Genomic DNA, 25,786 nt, shown 5'->3' with positions numbered 1-25,786 from the left:
GTTCGCGCTGCTGCCGCTGCTACCCGCGCCCGGCGCCGCCGCCGCCCCGGCCCCGCGGCCTCCTGCGCTGTCGCCGGCGGCCGCGGGGCCCAGCGTGAGCCTCTACCTGAGCGAGGACGAGGTGCGCCGGCTCATTGGTGAGTAGGGGCCGCCTGCTCCGGGGTGGGCAGGTCGGGCCCGACCCCGGCTGCTTCCGGCTGCCTGCGGCCCAGTCCGCGGGCCGGGGACCGCGAGCAGGTCACGTCCCAGTACTCGGGGTCGTCCCCGGGCCTTGGCCTTTGCCTGCCTCGCTGGCCGGGAGGTGTGGTCCCTGCCCGGCCCCCGCCCCAGGTCAGCCTTCCGGCCTACCCCCTTCGCCCTCGCTGCCCCGCCGCGAAAGACCTGGGATCCACCCCGTTCCGTCCTCCTCACAGCCCCTTCAGCCTTTGGCCCTATTCCGCAGTCAAGCGCCCTAACTTTTCTTCCCTGCCGCACCAAGTTTCTTTGACCATTCCTGATGCGTGTCATTCTAGGGCCCTGGATTTTGGATACCTCGAGTCCACGTTTATTTAGACCAAACCTGCACATTCTTGCCTGTGGTTTTGACGACCACAATACTGTGCTCTTACTTTCTTGTTACCATACTTTTTTTTTTTTTTTTAAATGAGGCGGGAGGGGGGAAGGGAGAAAGGGCACTACACGTTAGTGGCAGTCTTCAAATCTTGTGACCGAAAAGCATAATTTTCAATGGTGAACGAATCTTCCGGTAGCAGACCTGCTAACTTCTCCAGTATCTTTTTGGTTCTTGTCTTGGATGTGTTGGACTGTGGACTGTTTGTTCAGGGCCTCCTTTGAATACCTTGTAGGGAAAGGAGAACTTAGCTTTGGGTCAGTTGGTTGTTCTGTTGTACGTAATTAGCTTTGTCGTTTGGGGAATTGATTTGAAAAATAATGGTGTTCTTGTGCTAAGACTTTGTGGATTCTGGAAATGAGCCTTAGAGGAAGGTCTGAGAGAAATGGCCCCAAATGGGAAGTCTTTGGTAGTTGCAGATACCTAGACATTTCTTTGTGTGTTAGACTTTCTTTTGTGTGTTGCGGCACAGAATAACATTTCCCCTCTCTTCATTTAATCTCGAGTTTGTGGTGTGTCTGTGTGATGGGGGGGGGGGGGGAGAATTTTTTTTTTTATCATCCATTATCTGTCAGTTTTATTCTTTTTTTTTTAAGTTTATAAGACTTTCTTGAGGTCGACTCAAAGTTGAAATGGTATTGCTTGCAGCGGTCTGTTTACACGTTGTTACATATATGGGTTTGTAGTCTTTAATCAAAGAAGAATGCTGAGTTTCTGTAATGTCCTGCCCTTCTTAATCCTCTTTTTAGTCTAGTTGAACAAGCTAAATTTAGTTGAGATGAATTAAAACTGCAAATTAGGTTAGTACTTGGAACATAAAACTAAGATTTAGGAAAAATACTTATAAATCGACTCGTATCACATAATTATTTTTAAAAATTAATGCATTATGCATGGGTTTTAAAGGTTTCTGTTTTTGTTTTTGGTAAAAGCAAGTACTGCATATGATTTGTGGCTTTGTTTATATATAAGAATAGGTGTTAGAAACCAGCCAGGTGGGGATGAGGGACAGGGAACAACCAGAGGCTAACATTGATTGAGTGCCTGCCATTTACCTGCCCCTTTATGTTTTATACACATCATTTCCTCTAATTTTCTTATGACCCAGTTAAGTAGACACCATTATTTCCATTTTAGAGTTGAGAAAAGTGAGGCTTTAAGTAACTTTCTCAAGGTCACATAATTTATAATCATTAAAAAAAATTAAACATAATGTTGACATAGGCCACAAAGTTTTATTAAGGGTAATGAAGATATTGTTTGTATAGAGGTTTTATTATGGCATGGTGGAAAAGAAATCATTGCTAATTAATACTTGAAATGATGTGTATGTATTTGTCACCCGACTGATGAGCATCCAGGTTCTGCCCAGGAATGGGCTGTGGGAAGGAGGGGAGGGAAGATTGCCTCACTGACCAACCTCTGGGGCAAGAGGGACCTCCAGTAGTATTTTCTTTAATGCAAATAGAGTGGACTTGTTACCGGGAGTTTGACTCTCCTTCTTGCCAGATCCATGTCCATCTCCCTCATCCATTCTACCTTTAAAGTATTCCTTGGCTGCTCCTGGGGGCAGAAGAACAAGTGGGTAGGGTTCAGATCTGTACGAGGCATATTGAGTTCTCAGACTGCAGTTTCTCACAGAAACTCTTAGTGTTTAAAACTACTTGAAATAATAGTTTGTACCATATTTTTGTATCATGATGGGTTAAATGCCTCTGAACGCTGACTTGGGAAACTAACCATCATTTTGTAATATATCTAAGACAATGAGTTTGGAATTCCAAATAAAAAACTTGTAAGTGAAGTTGATAATGACAGCTTTATAAATTGAACTAATTGCCCTTGATATGAGAATAGGTTGTTGTTTTAATCCAATTAATATATGCACACAGTTAAAAAATCAAATAGTGCTAAAAGGCTTAACATAAAACAACAGCGTTCTACCCTTAGCCTCTTTATCCTCCACGTCCTATTTTACAGTGGAAGCCACCATCTCGTACCAGTTATAGTTCTGTTCATTTATTTTCCTGGTTTTTACTTTCATATTTTGAAATTAATGTAGAATAGGGACTTGACTTTCTAGTATCATAAGTGATCATTTGCCCTGTTCTCTCTCAGTCCCTCAATATAGCTACATAACAATTTTTAGTAAAACCAACCATCAGAAATGACATTATTGTATAAAAATTTATTGCTCACTTCTGAGTTAAATAGTGATGCCAGATTATGTGGGGGTTTTTCTCTGTTTTTTTTTTTTTTTTTCCCCTGGAGCAAATAATTGCCTTCAAGTTTTTGATTAGTTTTTCGTGTATCTATGGCTACATTCCTCAAACACCAAGAAATATGTTCAGTGCCTTTTGATATTTTTTCCAGGTAGCACAAATCATCCCTCAGTTCCACTTGGTTTCCTCTTAGAGACTCCCTTGCTCAGGAGCCTTCCATTCTCTTGCTTCAGTCTGGACAGTAGTATTATTTTTTTCTGTGATTTCTGTTCCCTTCTCTTCTGCCTTGGAGCCTGTTTCCTGGATCACTTGTTTTCTTTTTCTTGGTTTGCCTCATTTGCTAAAGGGTACCCTCAGTGGCTTCCATGGTAGGTAAATTATTTGAGGCCTTGCATGTCTGAAGGTGTCCAAGCTAGATACTTTCTAGATGATTTATAGATGCTTTATAGATGATTAGGCTAAATTTAGAATAGTAGGCTGAAAATATTTTTTTCCATAATTTTGATGACATTTTCACAGTTTCTGGCTTTATAAAGGTTTTTTTTTTTTTTAAAGTTTATTATTTATTTTGAGGGAGCAAGAGCAAGAGCGAGCAGCAAAGGGGCAGAGAGAGAGGGAAAGAGAATCCCAAGCAGGCTGTCACTGTCAGTGTGGAGCCCGATGTGAGGCTTGAACTCACAACGTGAGCCGAAGTGGACCAGCTGAGCCACCCAGGTGCCCCTGGCTTTAACGGTTTCTGATGAAAAATCCAGAGCCATCTGATTCCTTTTATTTTTCTTTGTTTTCTTTTCTTTTTTTTTTTTTTTTTTTTTTAATTGAAGGTAAGCATCTTTTTCTCCAGCATTCTGAAATTTTGTAAGTTTTTGTGTGGGTCCTTCTTCTCACCTGTTGTCTATTTTATTTTATAGGCCCTTTGGCCTATAGACTCATATTTTTTCAGTTTTCGAGAATGTCTATTACTTTGATAATTTCCTACCCTTTATTTTTTGTTTTTTCTTTTTGAGACACGTGTTGGTTTGATTATTGAATATCCTGGAATTGATCTTCAGATACTCTTTTGTTGTCTGTTACTTACATCTTTGTATTTGGATGTGGACAGTAGCAAGGGGATCTTCTCAATTTTATAGGCTTTTATTTAAAAAATTTTAATGGTGGTGTTTTTAAATTTCAGAAGGTTTTTGTTCTCTGGTTTCATTTCCATTTAATTTCATTTTCTGTTTCCATTTTCTTATTTTATGGATATTTTATCTTTGAGGTATGTGTCTATTTGATTTTCATTTTTTCTATATGTTTAATATGTTTTTAATATTTCTTCTGCTTCCTCCAGTGTGCTTATTCATTTCTTTTTATGTTTGTTTACATCACAAACATCTGGTGGTCCTTGGCTGTCTACAATTAAGAGTGAGATGCTGGAAAGTTGATCAGGAGAGAGAGTGTGTGTGCTGGTGGTCTCATGACTTCCCTTGGAGTACAGGTAGACTTTTTATGGGGCATCTACCTCACATAACAGTACCTTCACATCCTCCTTGGGACTAGTGTCTGCAGAGAAGGTATCTCCAATAGCCTGCCTCTGGTGTGTTTGGCAATACACTGATTGTCTGGGTTTGGGTTATCTGGTTAAGGAGGGATGGAGGGTGCCACCATTCCCGGTATAGATTTGGACTTCTCTTTATTGTTCTTCTGCCTCTGTGGTTCAGTTTCTTCAGAAAAAACTTAGGGTCTCCTGCTGGATCTGGGAGCCCACCCCTTATAGAAGCTCCTCTTTGTCAAGCCTGAGCCTCAGGCTGGCCTTTGGTGCCTGAGGGGTCCTGAGGAGCAGTGACCACTTCTTCACCTGGCTCCCCTCCTGAAGAAGTTTGTTGAAATTTATGATGTGTTGTTGTCTTTTTCCCCTTTGTGTTTGTCTTTGTGGTTTAATGTCTTTGTGATTTCATTAGTTTCCTTTCAGGGAGTTGGGGAAGAAGTGGGGATAAAGGTGAGTGGTCATTTCACAATATGTAAATGACAGGATTGGGCTTTTTTTTTTTTTTAATGTTTTTTCCTAACGTTTATTCATTTTTGAGACAGAGGGAGACAGAGAATGAATGGGGGAGGGTCAGAGAGAGAGGGAGACACAGACTCTGAAACAGGCTCCATGCTCTGAGCTGTCAGCACAGAGCCTGACGCGGGCTTGAACTCACGGGCCGCGAGATCATGACCTGAGCCAAAGTCGGACGCTTAACCGACTGAGTTACCTAGGTGCCCCAGGATTGGGCTTTGACTATTGAAGAGCTGTTGATGTATAACAGGGTTTGTGTTTTTTTTTTTTCTTTCTTTCTTTTTCTTTTTTTTTTTTGGAATAATATTTAGAAGACTAGTAGTTGACACTTTTTAGATTGCTGCTGACGTGTAGCAATCTTTTCCCTCTGTCAGGCGCAAAGGTAATTCCTGTTTTAAATATATATTGTTATTTCCATTTTATAGATGAGGAAACAGGCTTGGCGGAAGTATGTAACTAACCCACTTCCTTGATTGTAAGGCATACAGTCCTGATGGAAGTCTACGTGTACAGAGACTCCAAAAGCCTCAGGAGGTTTTACTCTCCATGTGGTGGCATCCCTGTTTCCTCAGGCCTAGTTTCATTGCTCTCATTTACTCTTCTTAACAGGCTGCCATGTCCATTTCCCCATTTTTACTGTTGAGGACTTTGATTTGGGACCCTTTGGTAGAGGGTCAGGTCTTGACTTAGTCATGCCTGAATCCAGAATCCATCTTGCCTCCTTGTGAGCTCTGGAGGAGCAGTGATTAACCAAAAATACCCAAGAAGTAGAATCTGAAAGCCTGCTGCCACATGTTTGTGGTCTTGACTATTATCTGCATCCTCCCATGTTCTCTCTCTAATTGATAATTCTAATAGTACTCAGTTCCCTGGAAATCCAGGACTTGTGAAACTGGCATGTGACTGGGGCAGTGCTAAGGGTTTGGGAATAAAATGCTGAGGGGTAAGCAGTATGGTATAAACTGGTTATGGCAGCAGTCATGGTAGTGATAGGGATTTGTAAGGGTCAGGGGTCTTCTAAGAATAGATTCTGCCTTTCACCAATTAGAAATTCAGTTTGGGTAACTTGCTTTTCTTTTAAATAAATACCCTCTGAAAGAATTAAGCATTGTTCATATCTTATTTAAAATCAGTTTAATACAAGATGAGATCAGTGCTCTCCAAATCAGTCCAGTCAAAATTTTTGAAGCTCAACCAAGTACCATATATTGAGGGAGAAAATAGCAATTCAGAATTACTAAATTCCTTTTCTTGAAGAATTGGGAATTTTGTAGGGGAGACTTTTATATTGATAACTATAACACTGAGATAAGAGTTATACTACTGATTGACATAAGTAAGAAGTGATTACTTTTATTGGAGGAGTGGGTACTTTTATATTGTAGGAGTGATTACTTTTGAGTTTAGAAGGGGAAGAGGAGAGAGGCTTAGAGAGTTTAGGGAAAGTGTTCCAGGAACTGAGGCATTTGAAATTCATCTTCAGGATGGGTTTGATAGGCAGAAAAGAGGAGCAGTTCATGCCGGGTAGAGAAGATAGCTTGAAAAAGCTATAGATGTATAGAAGCAGATGGGTGTGAAATCAGGAAGTAGGAAAAATCTAATATGGCTAAAATGAGAAAAATTGGCAAAGCCAGGGAGAATATAAAGCTGGGAATTAGGTTAAGATTGGATTAGGAATTTGAATTTTATCTTGTAGGTAATGAGGAGCTGCTGAATTTAGGAAAGGAGAGTGCACAAACAGGACTGGGTTACAGAAAAGATGACTGGCTCCAGTGAAAAGGGGCTTGGAGACAGATAAGCTGGTTCTGGGAAATGGGACAGAGTCAGCCTTGTGGTGATAAGAGGGATCAACTAGGGCAGTTGAAGGAGTGGGATAGATTGGTGAGGAATTTGCAGGGAGTTTGGAAAACCACGTAGTGGGGAGAGACCTGAGGGCTAAAGAAAAGAGAGGAGTCACAGAGGACACTAAGGTTTCAGAATTGGGGTGCTGAACTGAGGGACTCTTCTCTTTTGGGAGGTGGTTGATGGAAAGAAAAATGAGATGAGCCATGTGTTCCACTCCTCCCAGCACCTCTCTTTCCTCTTAAACCTTAGGCCAAGTGCTTGGTCAGGGAGGGCAGTGAGGGTGTCCTTCCTACCGATGGGTCTGGCATGACCTGAGGAGGTGTGGGTGATTGTCATTGGAGTTGAGTTAGCACCCTGAAGCAAACTCTTCGACCTGGGTGTTTTGGGTGTGGTTGGTGGCATCGATGCAGCATTAATTTGAGTCCATGTGTTCTTCATTGGGAGAGTTAGGCTGAGACATTGTGCAATTGTGGGTTTTGAGTTTTCCCCCCCCTTCTTCATGCTACACATGTGGGAGAACGCTATCCAATTATGGCTAAATCTGCCCCCTGTGAGTCACATCCTGAGTTGACTACTCAATTTTGGAGGTGCTGCCTAAAATACTGTTTGGATTTTAAGGGTCACTTTAGAAACAAATGAAACATGGGTATTTCTTTGAGCACCCTGAATTGAGAAATTCCATAGCATTACTTTTGTGGTTTTAATGCACTTATGCCAGTGTTGTGACAAAACTTGCCAGTTATACATACTAAAACAAAACAAAACAAAACAAAAACTTGGACATGAAATAGAGCCTTTGGCTACTCTGAAATTGAATTACACTTAAAAACGTATGCTTTTATTGTGTTACCCTTGTTGATGCAAATCAAGTACAATATTTTCTGATCAAAATGTTATTAAACAACTTTGATTTATTGTGGGACCCCTTAAAATCTGATGTGCCAAAACAAATGTGTGTGTATATATTGCTGAGTTACATAATATATACTTAGTGAATGATTCTTTGTATTGTGCCCAGCAAGTGATACTGCTGAGTGGTAGAATATTTCTTCTTTTTTTTTATTTTATTTTTTATTTTTTAAAATTTATATCCAAATTAGTTAGCATATAGTGAAACAGTGATTTCAGGAGTAGGTTCCTTAATGCCTCTTACCCATTTAGCCCATCCCCCCCCTCCCACAACCCCTCCAGTAACCCTCAGTTTGTTCTCCATATTTATGAGTCTCTTCTGTTTTGTCCCCTTCCCTGTTTTTATATTATTTTTGTTTCCCTTCCCTTATGTTCATCCCTTTTGTCGCTTAAAGTCCTCATATGAGTGAAGTCATATGATTTTTGTCTTTCTCCGACTGACTAATTTCACTTAGCGTAATACCCTCCAGTTCCATCCATGTAGTTGCAAATGGCAAGATTTCATTCTTTTTGATTGCCGAGTAATACTCCATTGTATATATATACCACATTTTCTTTATCCATTCATCCATCGATGGACATTTAGGCTCTTTCCATACTTTGGCTATTGTTGATAGTGCTGCTATAAACATGGGGGTGCATGTGTCCCTTCGAAACAGCACACCTGTATCTCATGGATAAATGCCTAGTAGTGCAATTGCTGGGTCATAGGGTAGTTCTATTTTTAGGTTTTTTTTTTTTTTCCACGTTTTATTTTTGGGGCAGAGAGAGACAGAGCATGAACGGGGGAGGGGCAGAGAGAGAGGGAGACACAGAATCGGAAACAGGCTCCAGGCTCCGAGCCATCAGCCCAGAGCCCGACGCGGCGGGGCTCGAACTCACGGACCGCGAGATCGTGACCTGGCTGAAGTCGGACGCTTAACCGACTGCGCCACCCAGGCGCCCCAACTATTTTTAGTTTTTTGAGGAACCTCCATACTGTTTTCCAGAGTGGCTGCACCAGCTTGCATTCCCAAGAATATTTCTTAAAAGTAGTTTCTAGGTCCCATGTTTGTTCATAAAATAAATGTTATGTCTTGTTTATAAATAAATATATTCTTCTATAAATATGTGTGTTTTAGTATACCTCTTGCTATACCTTTTGTTCACATGTGAACCAAGTACTTCACATGTGTTCTCCTTTAGTCAGTCATACAAAGTAGGTGGTGGCATTGACATTTTTTTTGAATAGATAAAGCTGAGGCTCTGGGAAATTACAGAATTTGCTGGAGGTCACAGAGATGTCTGGGGCTATGTGACTCCAGAGTGCATGCTTTCTTTCTGTGCTGCCTCTGAAGGCTAGCAGTTTACTTAGTGTTTATCTAACCAGAATCATCTGAGAAACTCAAACAAAATATGAATTCCTAGGCCTATCCTGAGCAATTTGTTTAGGAGATCTGAGATGGGGCCCAACTCATGAACTTTTTGAATGCCACGTTTCATTCATTATATGATGTACAGTTTTCCCATGTTTGGACATCTCTGAAATTGGAACCATTTTATACTCAATGGTAAGTATTCAGTTAATTGACAGTTCTATTTCTTTCTTAGTGCCACAAAAAAATAATGGTACACTTTGCATGAAATGAAATATGGTATTGTAAAACGGTGACCACCTTTCCTTTTTTGGGGGGAGGAGGGATACCTGTCCCAACTTTCTTTCAGAGTTGTAAAATTTACTGGTGGTATTTATTATTTGCTTATGGTAATGGCTGTGTAGTAATCTCCTTGCAAGGAAAGCAAACGACAGTGAGATATTACCATTAAGTTTACAAGCAATAGTAATTCAGTTTTCACGTAGAAGTTGCTGGCAAAAGAAATATCAGGGATTCTCAGCCTTATTTTGTGAAAGTCTTCAGCCCTTTCCCTAGACAAAGGGATGGATACCCAATCATATTAAATTTTGCATACTGTGCTGACTTAGACCTTGGGGCTTTGTACTTTATAGATGAAAGCTTATGGATGCATTTGGGTCCCACAAAAGCTGGTTCTGGAAAGGGTCATATTATATTCTGTATTTCACCCTGGTATTCCTTGACCTCCTACATGATTTTTTTTTTAATTTGCATGCGTTAAAGTTCACTTTATTGTAGTTATATGGGTTTTGACAAATGCATAGTATCATGTATCCACCAAAGTATTGTATAGAATAGTTTTATCACCCTCAAAATTCCAATTTATTTTAAATCATTTTGCTTTTAAAAATGTATTTATTATGGAAAAATTCAGACATTCAGAAGTACACTAGTATAACAAACCTCTGTGTACCCATCATCCAGCTTCAACAGTTATCAACTCATGGCCAGTTTTTTTGGGTATATACCACTCCACTCCCCAGTCTACACCTTTGCTCTTACTTCCCTGATTCCCCACTTGGATTATTTGAAGGAAACTCAAACATTAATTTTTTTTAAGTTTATTTGTTTTATTTTGAGAGAGAGCAAGCAAGGGAGGAGTAGAGAGAGTGGGAGTGAGAGAGAATCCCAAGATATAAGGCTTGAACCCATGAACTGTGACCTGAGCTGAAACCAAGAGTCAGACACTTAACTGACCCAGGCACCCCTCAAACATAATTTTATAAAAAAAATTTTAATATGTATCTCTAAAAGATAGGGAATCTAAAAATTTATAATAACCATTATCACACCCAAGAAATTAACAATTCATAAATATCAAGCATCTGGGCTGTTCAGATCTTTCTGATTTATAGGTCAATGTTTATATTAAGACTCTTGCTTGCCACCTCTTTCCTCTCTTATCCCCCTCTCCCCCATGTGTTTAGTTCTTAGTTCCTCTGGTGCTAAGCTCTTTCTCACCTTAGGGTCTGCCTTTTATGGTTGCTTTGCCTCACATACTTTACCCAGATCTTCACAAGGCTGGAGACTTCCAGATCTCAACTTAAAATGTCACTGCCTATGGGGCACCTGGGTGGCTTATTCATTTAAGCATCTGACTCTTGATTTAGGCTCAGGTCATGATCCCAGGGTCGTGGGATCATTGGGGCTCCACGCTAAGCTTCAGATTCTCTCTCTCCCTCTGTGCCTGTACCCTGCTTGTGAGCTGTGTCTCAAAAGAAAAAAAAAGTCACTGCCTCAGCCTTGCTTTCCTACGTTTGACCCCAAGTACCACTCTGTTCTTATCATCCTGTTCTATTTTAAGCATCTAATACTCGTTTTTGTCTCCCTCTATAGAAAAGTTAATTCTGTTTGATTAAAGACCTTTTATATCATTCCACTCTATATCCCCAGCACCTAAAACAATAGCCGGCATGTAGTAGATGTTCAGTAAAAGTTCAATGAATGAATAAACCAGACTTCTTTTTAGAGGAGATTCACCATCTTATGCCTTATGGGGGTCATCATTCTCTTTATCATTTCCCATTGTCTGCTGAGTTATTATCCAAAAAGGGAGTTGGACTGGACTTACGTTTATGGATGGGAGTTTAAATAAATTGGTTGTTAATACTTTTTCTTTGAGGTTGCCTAATTTTCTCAAGTTTCTGTTCCTTGTACCCTACTCTCTGGATTAAGTATATCCCATCTTGGCTTCCATAGCTCTACATTCTGTACAAACAAATCAGTATCATTGTACCCATCACATTCTGTCTTTCCCATATACTGCACTAAGGCCACCCCATGGCTTGACATGTGGCAGTTTCTCCGCAGACTGTTGGTCTCTACTACAGTTGAAGGATGTGAAGTATTCGAGAGAGATTCTGGCAGAAGCCTTTTCCAGTTGTTAAAAGCTGGGAAATACAATTTCTCATCTTTTCTTCTGAAATGCTTAAGCTTCTATTAATTCTATCCAGTGTATTTTTTTTTTTAATTTTTTTTTTCAACGTTTATTTATTTTTGGGACAGAGAGAGACAGAGCATGAGTGGGGGAGGGGCAGAGAGAGAGGGAGACACAGAATCGGAAACAGGCTCCAGGCTCTGAGCCATCAGCCCAGAGCCCGACGCGGGGCTCGAACTCACGGACCGCGAGATCGTGACCTGGCTGAAGTCGGACGCTTAACCGACTGCGCCACCCAGGCACCCCTATCCAGTGTATTTTTTAATCACATGCATTGTAGTTTTTATTTCTAGAAATTTGATTTGGGTCTTTTTATGTCTTCCATATTTCTTAACTTTTGACCAATGAAATACAGCTATAATAATTGTTTAAATGTTTTTTCTACTAATTCTAACATCTCTGCTGGTTCTGGGTTGGTTTCGGTTAGTTTATCTAACATCTATCTATTTAATTATTTATTTTGCTTTTGTTTTGTTTTTGCATGCCAAGTAGTTTTTGATTGGATGGGAGGCATTGGGAATTTTACTCTGGTGGGTGCTGAATATTTTTGTATTCCTATAAATATTCTTGGGTTTTGTTCTGGACTCAGTTAAGTACTTGGAAACAGTTTGATCCTCCAGATCTTGCTTTTAGGATTTGTTAGATAGGACAGGAGCAATGCTCAGTATAGGCTAATTATTCCCCACTACTGAGTTAAAGACTCTTTTGTGTACTTTCTCCAGTGACCTGTGTGAATCATGAGGTTTTCCAGTCTGGCTGGTGGGTGTAGGTGATATTCCAGTTACTATGTAAGTAAGATTGTACATTTTATCCTTTCTCTGTTCTCATGCAACTTCCTTATGCATCCTCTGATGAGTACTTAACTGAAGACTGGAGGGCAGCTCTCTGCAGATTTTGGAGGTTTCCTGTGTAACTTTCTCCTCTCTGTTATTTCATCCTGCATGCTCTAGCTGTCCTTGTCTTTGTGAACTCTCATATTTTGTATGGTTCTTGGCTATCTCAGACAAGAGAGTTAGTCTGGTCCTATTATTCTATCTTGTCTAGAAGTGGAAATAGCCAAGGATGATGATGATTATTTTTTAGTTTATTGGAGACAGAGCAGGGGAGAGGGAGACAGAGAATCTCAAGCAGGCTCCACAGTCAGTGCAGAGTCTGACGCGGGGCTAGATCTCACAAACTGTGGAGATCGTGACCTGAGCCGAAATCAAGAATTGGTCATTTAATCAACTGAGCCAACCAGGTGCCTTGCCAAGGATTATTATTTTTTGCATCTTTTCTAACTTAAACTATTTGTCAAAGGAGAGAATTTAGTCCAACTTAAAGGAAAATATTTTAAGGTTTGTATATGTGTGCATGCACATGTACACAAATTTAGGAATAAACAATATGGAGGTTCCTCAAAAAGTTAAAAACAGAACTACCCTACAGACCTAGCAATTGCACTACTAGGTATTTACCCAAAGGATGCAAAAATACATATTTGAAGGGGTACATGGACCCTGATGTTTATAGCAGCATTATCAACAATAGCTAAACATTGGGAAGAGCCAAAGTGTCCATTGACTGATGAATGAATAAAGAAGATGTGGTATATATATACAATGGAATGTTACTCATCCATCGAAAAGAATGAAACGTTGCTTTTGCAACAACGTGAATGGAACTAGAGTGTATTCTAAGCGAAATAAGTCAGTCAGAGAAAGACAAATACCATATGATTTCACTCATATGGAATTTAATAAAACAGGTGAACATATGGGAAGGAAAAAAAAGAGAGGGAAGTAAACCATGAGATTCTTAACAATAGAGAACAAACTGAGGGTTGATGGAGGGCTGGGGTGGGGGATGGGCTAAATGGGTGATGGGCATTAAGGAGGCCACTTGTTATGATGAGCACTGAGTGTTATATGTAAGTGATGAATCACTAAATTCTACTCTAGAAACCAATATTACACTATATGTTAACTAATTATGATTTAAATAAAAATTTGAAAACAAAAACCCAAGCACATGTGGGAATATAGTAGATAATGTGGTGTGGGACAATACTAAATTTGAAATCTTCATATTTAAGTTTAAATTCCATCTTAAGATACAGGTGTTTAATTCCTGTTTCTGAGTGTTGGTTTTCATATATAAGATGAGATACTTTTCAACTACAACAGGATGTCTGTTACCACAGTTACTATAATGTATATGAAAATGCTATGTAATCCTCAAAACTGTTTAGTTTAGTTGTTGGTGAGGGATTTGCATGTTTTGGAAGGAAAACCAAAATGATAGAATGTTTGGAAAAGAGGTCACTTAGATATCATCTGGTTGATTGCCTTTAGTAGCAACACTTTCAACTCTCCAAACAGTTATTTATTCATTGTCTACTAGGCCTTATTTTAGGGGCTTAATATGTTTTGGTGAGTAAAACATAAATATCCCTGCCTTCATGGGACTTTTAGCAGAGAGCTGAATGACTTGGCTAAGAAGAGAATTCACATAGTTTTGGAACTGGATTTCAAGTTAGCACTTTGCAATGCAAGTTGCTGGCAGAGAAAGGGATATTTGTGAGTTCTCCATTGTGCTTTGAACCACTGGACATAACAGCCAGCTCTAAGTTACTAACGGCCTCCATGGCTGACTGAGATCAGAGATCATACTCCTATTGGGAGTTGGCTATGAAAGAAGTTAAATGGTGACCAGATCAAACAGTAACTTACTCCATCTCTATTACAGAGATGTACCTGCAATCCATGTTTGAACTGGTCAGTTTGTTTTCTTATTTAAATAGGGCAGGTACCAATGACAAGTTATTTTCCAGAGTATCTTTTGCCAGATACTGGGACATTCTAGCACAATGGCAGGGCATGCTTCATATGTTATGTTATAATGCTGGAGATTATGGGTTGTTTTTGTTACTTACTAATACTTGGATAGGATTTGTGAAGTACCTTTATTGTCTCTGCAGATGTGGCATAAGTCACATCTTTGGGAGAATTCTTTTATGGATTTTTTTTTATTTTTTACTTTTTAGTTTTTAAAAGTTTACTTATTTTGAGAGAGAGAGAGAGCATGTGTGAGTGTGAGCAGAGAAGGAGCAGAGAAGGAGAGAATCCCAAGCAGACTCCTCTCTGCTTGACTTGGGGCTTGAATTCTCAAACCATGAGATCTTGACCTGAGCCAAGAGCAAGAGTCAGACACTTAACTGACTGAGCTACCAGGTGCCCCAAGTGGATTGTTTTTAAGTGAACTATTGATTTTGACCATATTATCCTGTTTTCTTCCTAAAGTGGCAAAGTGGGGAAAGGTGCTTTGTGATTGCAGATGTCTGGCTTTTCCTCAGAGGGATCAGGAGATTCCCTTCGTTGAAGTTGACTCCCTAGCCACCTCTGAGGTGGGCCTGCTTGCCTTTCCTTGGAAGAGGCCAGTCTTGGGCAGGAGATGAGACGGGCTGGCCAGGAAGGGGGTGGAGGGAGAGGGGCATATTTATATTGTCTTCTGTTGTCCATTAGGCATATCGTTTTTCTCCTAAAATCTCACTTTTATTCTTTTTATACTCTCTGTGCATACATGTATATGTTCTCAGCTAAGTTCTGTGGAGACGCTTAAGGTTATAGGAGAAAGATTGGAGGAAAATGGTGAATTGGTAGAGGATTATATGAAAAATCTTACTGTGTAAGATTATTGTTTGAACAGTTATAGGAATTGAAGATTTATGTGCTTTTTCTTTTTTAATCATGAGGAAAGAATGCCTCTTTCCTACAGTCTAATATTTGTAAATTCTTTGTCTTACAATGCAGTTAAACAGGTCTCAGCTAATTTTCTAGTTGTAATTTGACTACAGCTAGATTTATTAGATTCTGATGGACTTATTATTATTATTTTAATATTTTACTTTTAAACAATCTCTGTACCCATTGTGGGGCTCAAACTTACAACCCTGAAATTAAGAGTTGCACACACTACCAACTAAGCCAGCCAGGACCCCTGCTGGACAAATTATTTTATTGTATCTATTTCAGCTCATTAGTTTCCATAAACTTGGATATTTGAAATAAGATCTTATTTATTTAATTTATTTATTTTCAGTGTGGATTAAAATACAGAGTATTTAGTGGTTTTATATATAATAAGTGATGTTGGCTTTTTTTTTCTCCTGGCTCATGTACTACACTGTACTAAGAAACTGGAAGATTATCTTGACTAAATAAATTTTTTACTTAAGTTTTGACTAGCATTTAGAAACTCTGGATGATATCATAGAATATAATAGAGGTTTGGCTGACATTTGGAAATCATAGATGATATCATAGAATAGTAGAAATTTGTGGCTGGGGAAGGACATTAACATCATCTGGTTTAACTCTCTTGTTTTATTAGTTGAGAAAATTGATGCCTTGAGAAAATAGTTAAAAAATTGATTGCCAAAGTTCACTCAGTTACTTATTAGCAAAAACTCTGCTTTAGTTCTGTTTCTACAACATCACTTTTGTTTTTCTGCCTTAACTGATTCCTGACAGTTTCTTTAAAATACCATTTCCCTTTAGATTCATCTTTGATGTAGTTGATTTTTCCAACAGGCTGCCATTCATGCATCTAACATTTGAATAGCTACAAATATTCTAAGACCCTAGCCCTGCTGTGAGGTGTACATTGTAGTGGGAAAGACAGACATGTGAACAGCTTCCTGGAATGTGTTTTAAGTGCTATAAAGGTGGCTCTTTTTATAAAGGGAGATGGTTTGCTCATTGGCACTGTTCAACCATTGTTGTGGCCTTGGGAAACCAATAGTTAACTTTTAAAGTCATCTGGAAAAATTTTTGAACTATTGAATTATTTGAACTTGAGCTAAACAGGCCAAAACATGTAGGACACGGACATTGAATTAAAGTTTGAACTTAAGATTGTATAGCGAAAAATGAAATTTTCTTGATGGGAGTTGAGAGTTTTGGGGGACAACTTTGGTTTTTCAGCTTTGAATTTGGATTGTTTAAAAATAAAATTATGAGCAAATGTCATATTTCCTAATAAGAACAACATTCCTACTTTGCTGGAATTGGCAGTGAAGAATTTAAGTCTGGTTTTTGTAGTCGAACAACTGAAATGTTTTTCATCCTTTGTTAGAATAGGAAAATTATACTCATTTGAATAACAAAATACTGCCTTTTTTCACTCTGTGGTTGTCCACTCTGGGTCCTGTCCACCTTCCAGCTGAACCCCTCCACCCACTCTGCTTTGCCTGCTCTGTGCTCTTTTCTGTTGACCTTTTCACATTATCTTGCAGGATTCCAGTTCCAGTTCGATCTTGAGGTCTCTTGATTGTTTTCATAATCTCTTTATCTCTTTAGCTTAATTGAGACTTGATTTCTCTTGTAAGTGATAATTTCCTCATAATTCTTTCTAGTCACTGAAAGCCAATTTTATTACAGTCCCTTCCCATTTACAAGGCAGAGGCCAGCTTTTTCTTTTTTTTTTTTTTTTAATGTTTAATGTTTATGTTATTTTTGAGAGCGGGGGAGGGGGAGCACAGAGAGAGGGAGACACAGAATCTGAAGCAGGCTCCAGGCTCTGAGCTGTCCACACAGAGCCTGATGCACCATGAGATCGTGACCTGAGCCAAGGTCTGCGCTTAACCAGCTGAGCCACCCAGGCACTCCTCTTTCTTAAAAATAATTTGTTGAGGTGAAATTCATGTAATATAAAACTATTTAAAGTGAGCAATTCAGCGACATTTAGTTGTGTATGATGTGCAGCCACCACTTCTTATTCCAAAAACATTTCTGTTACTCCAAAGTAAAACTCCTTACCCATTAAACACTCTTCTCCCCCTCCCTCAGTCTCTGGCAGCCACTAATTTGCATTCCATCTCTATGGATTTATTTATTCTGGATATTTCATATAAATGGAATCATATAATATGAGACTTTTGTGTCTGGCTTCTTTTATTTAGCATAATGTTTTGGAGGTTCATCCACATTATAGCATGTATCAGTACTTCGTTCCTTTCTATGGCTGAATAATATTCTATTCTATGTATATATCAGGTTTTTTAAATCCATTTATCTGTTGATGGACATCTGGGCTGTTTTCACGTTTTTACTACTGTGAATAATGATGCTGTGAACACGGGTAAATGTGCTTGACTGAGTGTCTTCAATTTTGGATGTATACCTAGAAATGGTATTGTGGGTAATTTTGTAGTTAACTTTTTTTTTTTAAGTAAGCTCTGTGCCTAATGTGGGGCTTGAACCCACAACTCTGAGATCAAGAGTTGCATACTTTACTGACTGAGCCAACCATGAGCTCCAGTGTTTAACTTTTTGAGGAACCACCACAGTGTTTTTCACAGTGGCCGAACCATTTTGCATTTTGCACCAGTAATGTATAAAAATTCCATTTCTCCACATCTTTGCTAACATTTCCTATTTCTGGTTTTTTTTTTTTTTTTTTTTTTATGCTTAGAGCTATCCTAGTGAGTGTGAAGTGATACCTCATAGTGGTTTTGATTTGTATCTCATGACTAATGATGTTGAGTATCTTTTTATGTTTCTTGGCCATTTGTGTATCTTCTTTGAAGAAATGTCTACTCAACGCCCATTTTTTTTTTTTAAATTTTTTTTTTTCAACGTTTATTTATTTTTGGGACAGAGAGAGACAGAGCATGAACAGGGGAGGGGCAGAGAGAGAGGGAGACACAGAATCGGAAACAGGCTCCAGGCTCTGAGCCATCAGCCCAGAGCCTGACGCGGGGCTCCAACTCATGGACCGCGAGATCGTGACCTGGCTGAAGTCGGACGCTTAACCGACTGCGCCACCCAGGCGCCCCTCAACGCCCATTTTTTAACTGATTTGTCTTTTCGTTGTTGAGTTGTAAGAGTCCTTAATATATTATGGATACAAGACCTTTATCAGACACGTAATTTGCAATATTTTCCTCCATTCTGTAGGTTATCTTCAGCTTCTTGATAATGTCTTTTGATGCACAGAAGTTTTAAATTTTTATGAAGTCTGGTTTATCTACTTCCATTGCTCATGCTTTTAGTTACATATCTAAGAATCCATTGATAAATCCAGGGTCATAATGATTTATTCTTGTTTTTTCTTTTAAGAGTTTTATAGTTTTGGGTCTTATATTTAGGTTGCTGATCTATTTTGAATTGTTTTTATATGGTATGAGCTAGGGGTCTAATTTCAATCTTTTGTTTGTGGTTATCTAGTTGTCCCAGCATAATTTGTTGAAGAGGCTGTTCTTACCTCATTAAATGGTCTTGGCATCCTTGTCAGAAATCAGTTGGCTAGAAATATATCGGTTTGTTTCTGGATTCTCAGTTCTAGTCCATGGGTTTACATGTCTGTTGTTATATTGGTACCACACTGTTTTGGTTCCTGTGGTGAGTTTTGTGGTGAGTTTTGAAATTAGGAATTGTGAATTCTTCAACTGTGTTGTTTTTCAAGGTTGTTTTGGCTGTTGGAGACTCTTTGCAATTCCATACTAATTTGAGAATCTGCTTTTCCATTTATCTAAAAAAAAAAAAAGTAGTTAGAATTTTGATAGAGTTTTTACTGGTAGATCCCTCTGGGTAGTAATGCCACCTTAACAATAGTAAGTCTTCCAATCCATGAAGATAGGATAACTTAACGCTTATTCAAGTCTAATTTACTTTCTTTCAGCAATGTTTTATAGTTTTCCCTGTTAAGTCTTTAATCTCCTTGTTTAAATTTATTGTAAGGTACTTTATTCTTTTGGATGCTATCATAAATGGAATTGTTTTCTTAATTTCCTTTTTAAATTTTTAAAAATTTTTCCTTTTAAATTTTCCTTTTTAACGTTTATTTATTTTTGAGACAGAGAGAGACAGAGCATGAACGGGGGAGGGTCAGAGAGAGGGAGACACAGAATCTGAAACAGGCTCCAGGCTCTGAGCCGTCAGCATAGAGCCTGACTCGGGGCTTGAACTCACGGACCGCGAGATCATGCCCTGAGCCGAAGTCGGCGGCTTAACCGACTGAGCCACCCAGGCGCCCCTTAATTTCCTTTTCGGATTGTTATTAAGGGACCAGTTTTTATCATGCATGACATCCTTCCTTTCCTATTTTGATTGTTTTTCACCAAGACAGTGACTTAGCATCTTCTTCTCTTTTGACATCTGTGATATTTACTTACATTATCTTTGACTTATTGGGGTTGTTGTAATCACCCGACCTTTATAAGATGATCCTCCACAACTTCATACCCTGAGTTGCTTTTATTACTTCCCTCCCTTTATCCCTCCTTTGACCATGCTGGTATTCTAGTTCCCAGGTCTCTTTTCCAAATAAGGCACTTATTGAAATGGCCACTGAGACTTGGTCTTCTTCTTAGCCCTTGGAACTTCCTTTTTCTCCCCAGGGCACCCCAATCTTCTTTCTCAGTCACTGTCCTCTACCAAAACCAGTCTCTGTTTCCTGGTCTCCTAAAGAGTTACCTATTTCCTGGCTTGCTGCAGAGTGGCTCAGTAAAGCATTACTGAATAGATTGTCTCCCTTATTGCCTGTCTAACCATTCCTCATTGCCCACTTCACCTCTTTGGAGCCTACTTGATTTGGAGTGGTAACACTCCTTCCATCTATTACCCTTGCTTTGAGGCTGCATTTAATTGCTATGGTCATATTTGAAACACTAATAATTAGTAGCAATTAGAAAAGAATAAATTATTTAGATCCCATCTTCATTTGTCTTTTACTTTTTCTTTCAATCTTTGTTTTGTGAGCATATGTTGGGGAAGGGAAGAGAAAGATTATATTCAAAACTAAAGTATGATATTTCCACAGATTTCATCTTTTTCAAAATATCAGCTTGTTGAAAATTCTTTTTATTTTATTTTCTGATTATCAAGGTAAAAACATGCTTATTTTAGGCTATTTGGAAAGTGTATAAGATCATAAAGAAGAAAAAATACATTATTTAATCATGCATTTATAATTTTTGGCAAATATCTTTCCAATATTTTTTCCATGTTCTCACTTTTTTTTTTTAATGTAGTTGTACTCTTATGAATAGGTAACTTTTTGAGGTAGATCATACTTCAAAATCTGTAGTGTTAAGTTTTCCCTCCCTCCCCACCTCCTTCCCACTGCCCTGTGGTGAAATTGTGGCCTGTACATTTTCTACTTTAAGAAACTGATTATGCTTTTCTAATGGCTGATCACTTTTTGATAAATCTCTTATAGATGCTTTCAAAGAATTAACTTTCTTATAGAGTGCTATCTTGATGTGTGATTATCTACCATATTAATTATGGCTATGTATATATATAAATTATATTCTCTACATGCTAGCATTAATCATAGACTGATAGTTTTGTATCATGATTATATAACTTACATTGGGTTCTCTCCATATTTCTAATATTTGGGGAAAATTGTATTTCCATGGGGTTCTCTTTGTATTTCTAATATTTGGGGGTTTTTGGACTTTTTACATTTTGATTTAGAGCTGTCAGGATTGAAGATTATTATACTTCCATCATGAAGTATACTTCTTTTCAGTATAAAATGCTTTCTTCTGTTAAAAATAAAAGTGTTATTGATGTCGCAGAATGTTTTGAAGTAACTTTTTGGGGGAAGAATGCATAATTGGTATATTTTCTGAGACCTGAGAATCTATTGTTTTTACATATGATGAGTTTGGGAATACAATTCCTGGCCTGCTTGCTATTCCCCTGAAAAATACCACTTTATTGCATTCCCTGTCATCTTCAGGGTTTCCTGTGTTATTGTCATTCAGATGGTGAGCATGGATAGTCCAAGAATTTTCTTCTCATTTAGCCCCAGTGTCAATGTGGCATGTGGCATGTGGAAATTCTTTGGTGTTGTCTTTTCAGTTCTTAGTGTTTTGCCAGATTTTACCTTTTTTGGTATACCTGGGTATTTTAAGGGAAGGTTAGAGGAAGGTGTGTTAGTCACTAATAAGTTATCATTACTGGTGTTAATATCGGTATATCAAAGATACTATCTTTACCAATGTGATTTTTATTGAATTTCATTACTTGAGGGCATTCTTTCTAGCTCTTACAGGCCTTTGTGGATTACTTTAGTCAGTAACTGGATTTTTATTTAGTGAATTGTTGAAGCTTTTATGCATATTTCTTTAAACATGTTTTTGAAAATGAATTTTTTCCAGTTAATTTTTGTAGGAAATTTAAGAGAAGAAAAAGAATAAAAGCATGCAATAAAAAATAATCCAGGGGCGCCTGGGTGGTGCAGTCGGTTAAGCATCCGACTTCAGCCAGGTCACGATCTCGCGGCCCGTGAGTTCGAGCCCCGCGTCAGGCTCTGGGCTGATGGCTCAGAGCCTGGAGCCTGTTTCCGATTCTGTGTCTCCCTCTCTCTCTGCCCCTCCTCCGTTCATGCTCTGTCTCTCTCTGTCCCAAAAATAAAATAAACGTTGAAAAAAAAATAATCCATAATCCACCATTTATAAACAGCCACTATTAATATTTAATATTTCCCTTCTTTTCTGAGAAATGGAGCACACATCATGCATATACATACACATTTAACTTTAGTCCACTGGACATTTATTGAACACCTTTTATATTCATGATGTATTCAGGTGTCAGACATTGTTAAAATTTACTGTATATGGTTTCTATCTTGTCTGCTTTTATGTTATAGTCTAAGCAAAACCCAATTTATTAAATTTATTTGTAATAGTCCTTCCTGTTCATGATTTCATAGTCTTTTTAAGTTCATTTTAATCATTAAAACCTGTCCTCAAAGGTGAACCTCAATCTATCACATAGATGAACAGGGAGAGATTTGATTGAAGGGGTATAATGGCTTGGGGTACCACCTCTGTCCTCTAAAGAAAGAGAAACTCTTGAAACCTATTGTTCTCTGTTATGGATGTACAGTATTATAGTTTATTGATTACTGCTTTGTTGCTGGCCATTTATCTTTTTTCTTGTCTTCAATTTTAAATAATTTTGATTAAAATCCTTATACACATAAATTTGTATCTATATTTGGTTTCCTTAGGGTGGATTTTTAGAAGTGGAATGAAGGGGGTCAAAGAGTATAAATATTTGTAAAACTTTGATATATATTCACAAGTTGTTTGCTTGCTATACTCTAACATTCAGTATTATATTTAAAGAATATAAACGTTTCTGTTACAACATCAAATGCATTCCTAAAAAAAAACATTCCAAGATTGCCTGTTCCCTAAAAATAATAGGACTTATGGGAAAAATAAGGTTAAGGGCAAACTACTCAAGACCTCTGCAATTTTCAAACCAAGTACTAACAAAAGCATAATTGGTACCTTATGAGATAACTTGGAGAGCCCAGTCTAACCACTTAGCACAGCTGAGGCTGCCTCAGAGGATAGTTAAAGATATTAAAATGTAATAAGATGGAAATCGCTGGCCTGCATGATCTTGAGATAGCACAAACGTAAGTAGATTTCTAAGTCAGTGGAGCTGCCATAGAGGAGGGCATATGAGGAAGTACAGCTTGCTGTGTTCCAGGAACCGTGTGTAGGCTGGCAGTGCTCCTCTGAGCAGGAAGCCCTGGTTGCAGGTGCTCATTTTTAGTTTTCTTAAAATAGGGCAGAGAGGGGGTGACTGGGTGGCTCAGTCAGTTAAGCATTGGACTCTTTATTTCAGCTCAGGTCACGATCTCACGGTTTGTGGGTTCCAGCCCCATGTTGGGCTCCATGCTGACTGACAGTGTGGAGCCTGCTTGGGATTTTCTCTCCCTCCCTGCCCCTCCCTCACTCATTCTTTCTGTCCTTCTCTCTCTCTCTCCCTCTCCCTCCCTCCTTCTCTCTCTCTCTCTTTCTGTATCTATCTCAAGAATAAATAAATTAATTAAAAAAAAAATAGGGCAGAGAGGGTTCCTGCCTGACAGTAGCTGAGCCTGAGTGAGGGTCTTTCCTTTCCCACAGAAAGTTACAATTCTTTACCTCCTATTTCAGTTCCCCTTGGCTGGGAAAATTCAAATGTAAGTAATAATTTCTGTGTTATACTGGCATTGTTATTTTATTTACTAACCACTTATAAATTAATTGGTGTTATGGGAAACTGTCTTGTGACAAAACAGACTGTTTTTGCTTATCTGATAGGTGAAAATTTGAATCTCATTTTTTAAAAAGTGTATTTATTTTGAGAGAGAGAAAGCATGAGTGGAGAAGGGGCAGAGAGGGAGAAAGAGAAAATCCCAGACAGGTTCCTCACTGTTAGTGTAGAACCCCATGCAGGACTCGAACTCACGAACCATGAGATCATGACCTGAGCCGAAGTCAGATGCTTAACCAGCTGAGCCACCTAGGTGCCCCAATTTGAATCTCATTTTAATGGTTTCTTCAGAAAATTTGAAAACCTTTCAAACTAGGTATAATTACCTTAGTTCATAAAGAATGTCTATTTCAAAACAAATATTTTCAAAATCTGTAGTCAGAAAACATCAACTCTGTTTAATAATTGTATTAGAATTTAAACACCTTAATCTAGAGTAGTAAATTTCAAATTTCCAATTTATTTTGGTGGCCATTAAGTGTTTATAGATATGGATCACAGGGATCCAAAGTATCAGCAGCTTATAAATATTAATTTATTTGTTGAGAATAGAAGTCATGGTTTTGTAGTGACTCTCATTTTGGGGAATGGCTTCATCCAAGAATATGCAGCATTAAGTTACAGCACCAGAGAAGGCAGAGAGTAGGGGAATCAAGTCAGTTCAAGATTGGCTGTTTTGGGGTTGGGTAAGCCTGTCCAAATTAGGCTGGTGGGAGAAAGTTGAGCGTACTAGTAAAGTAACTGAAGTAATTGGGGTCAAAGCCAGCAAGAAGAAAATGAGGAAATGATTGGTATAATAAAATGGAAGAAACAAGGATTTTGGACACTAGAGATTGAATGAGCCCCGAAAACAGCTATTGTAACAATAATGGGGACAGAGCTGGAGAGCTACTAGCTATTGAGATATTACAGTTCAAGATTTTGGAAGTAGAGCAATTTATATATTGCTGCTGCCTATAGAAATGGGTTGCTTTGGTATATGTGAAGGTTATTGTTGGAGTTGAGGAACAAAAGGAACATTGAAGGACAGATTGAGAGAACAGTGGTCTCAAGGACATTGGGAACCTGCCATAACAATTACAGAATAAGGATGTATAGAAATTATATAAATTGGTTTCAGAGTCCTCAATGAATGAGGTAATTATGATACTGGGGAAATTATAATGTGATGGTATATATCTAAAAGGAAACAGGACTTTTGATAAGGATACTTCAAGTAATCATCCGAAGTGAAGGATACTTCAAGTAATCATCCGAAGTGGTTATAGAGATTCAGGGCAGTGCCCACTGAGGGTGGGAGAATGGTTCCTTCAAGGTCTACAGGGCCAGCTATGTATGCTTCAAGGGGAGTGGGTTGGTGGAAGTCACAGTGGTATTAGGGTATAGAGAAGAGTCCTTGAAGAGAGGGGGTCATGGATGGATGAACAGGGTAATAAGCATGCTAGCATAAATTGAGGTCCAAATGGGTTTTAGAACCTTGATAAACTTAGCAGAGGCCAATCTTGGCTCACCCTTTGTTGGAATGTTGTGGAGAAATTGCTCTCGTGTTTTCAAAGAGGGCGTTTTCTAGTTAGGAACCTTGGTTTCTGTCTAGAGTTTGAATTGGTAGAACTAGAGAGACCTTGAGCAATTTGGAGAGAGGACAGATGCCCCTAGGATATTAGAAAGGGAATTGGCTATATCCCTCAGTCTCATGAGAGGTAAGAACTCAGAGAATTTTTAGTAGGACTAAAACCACAAATTATTAAAGACTGCATGCATGGCTCGGATGTGTTTGCTTTTTTGTTCTTTCTTTTCTTCTTTTATAGCTCTTTTTCATCTGGTTTTATAGGGAGTTGAATTTACGGAACCCCTAGATGTTTTTGATACTTTGAACTATACCTAGAATACGTAAGCATTTATACATTATTGTTATTATTACCAGTAATAGCATTATAGCTGTTATTTATTAGGAACAGAGTTATTTCCCTATGAAGGATTTCTTTTTAAATTTTTAATGTTATTTATCTTATTAAATTTATTTTTTTAATTTACATCCAAGTCAGTTAGCATATAGTGTAACAATGATTTCAGGAATAGATTCCTTAATGCTCATTTAGCCCATACCCCCACCCACAACCCCTCCAATAACCCTGTTTGTTCTTTATATTTAAGAGTCTCTTATGTTTTGTCCCTCTCCCTGTTTTTATATTATTTTTGCTTCCCTTCCTTTATGTTTATCTGTTTTGTATCTTAAAGTCCTCGAATGAGTGAAGTCATATGATATTTGTCTTTCTCTAAT

At 38.5% G+C, this 25,786-nt stretch overlaps 1 protein-coding gene across 1 annotated transcript in view; it reads left to right on the top strand.

The window, feature by feature from the left end:
• Position 1: 1 nt before the first annotated feature.
• Positions 2–25,786, top strand: part of RYK (receptor like tyrosine kinase) — a gene marked incomplete at its 5' end in the record, with an annotated part of 108,471 nt that continues 82,686 nt past the window's right edge. Inside the window, one exon of the mRNA XM_040481116.1 lies at positions 2–137. Within this exon, the coding sequence (XP_040337050.1) occupies positions 2–137 (136 nt within the window). The remainder of the gene's footprint in view (positions 138–25,786) is intronic.

This window comes from Herpailurus yagouaroundi, unplaced genomic scaffold (genome assembly GCF_014898765.1).
Source record: "Herpailurus yagouaroundi ecotype Mexico unplaced genomic scaffold, PumYag 159, whole genome shotgun sequence".
Lineage (NCBI taxonomy): Eukaryota > Metazoa > Chordata > Mammalia > Carnivora > Felidae > Herpailurus > Herpailurus yagouaroundi.
This window is presented reverse-complemented; position numbering and strand designations above follow the sequence as displayed.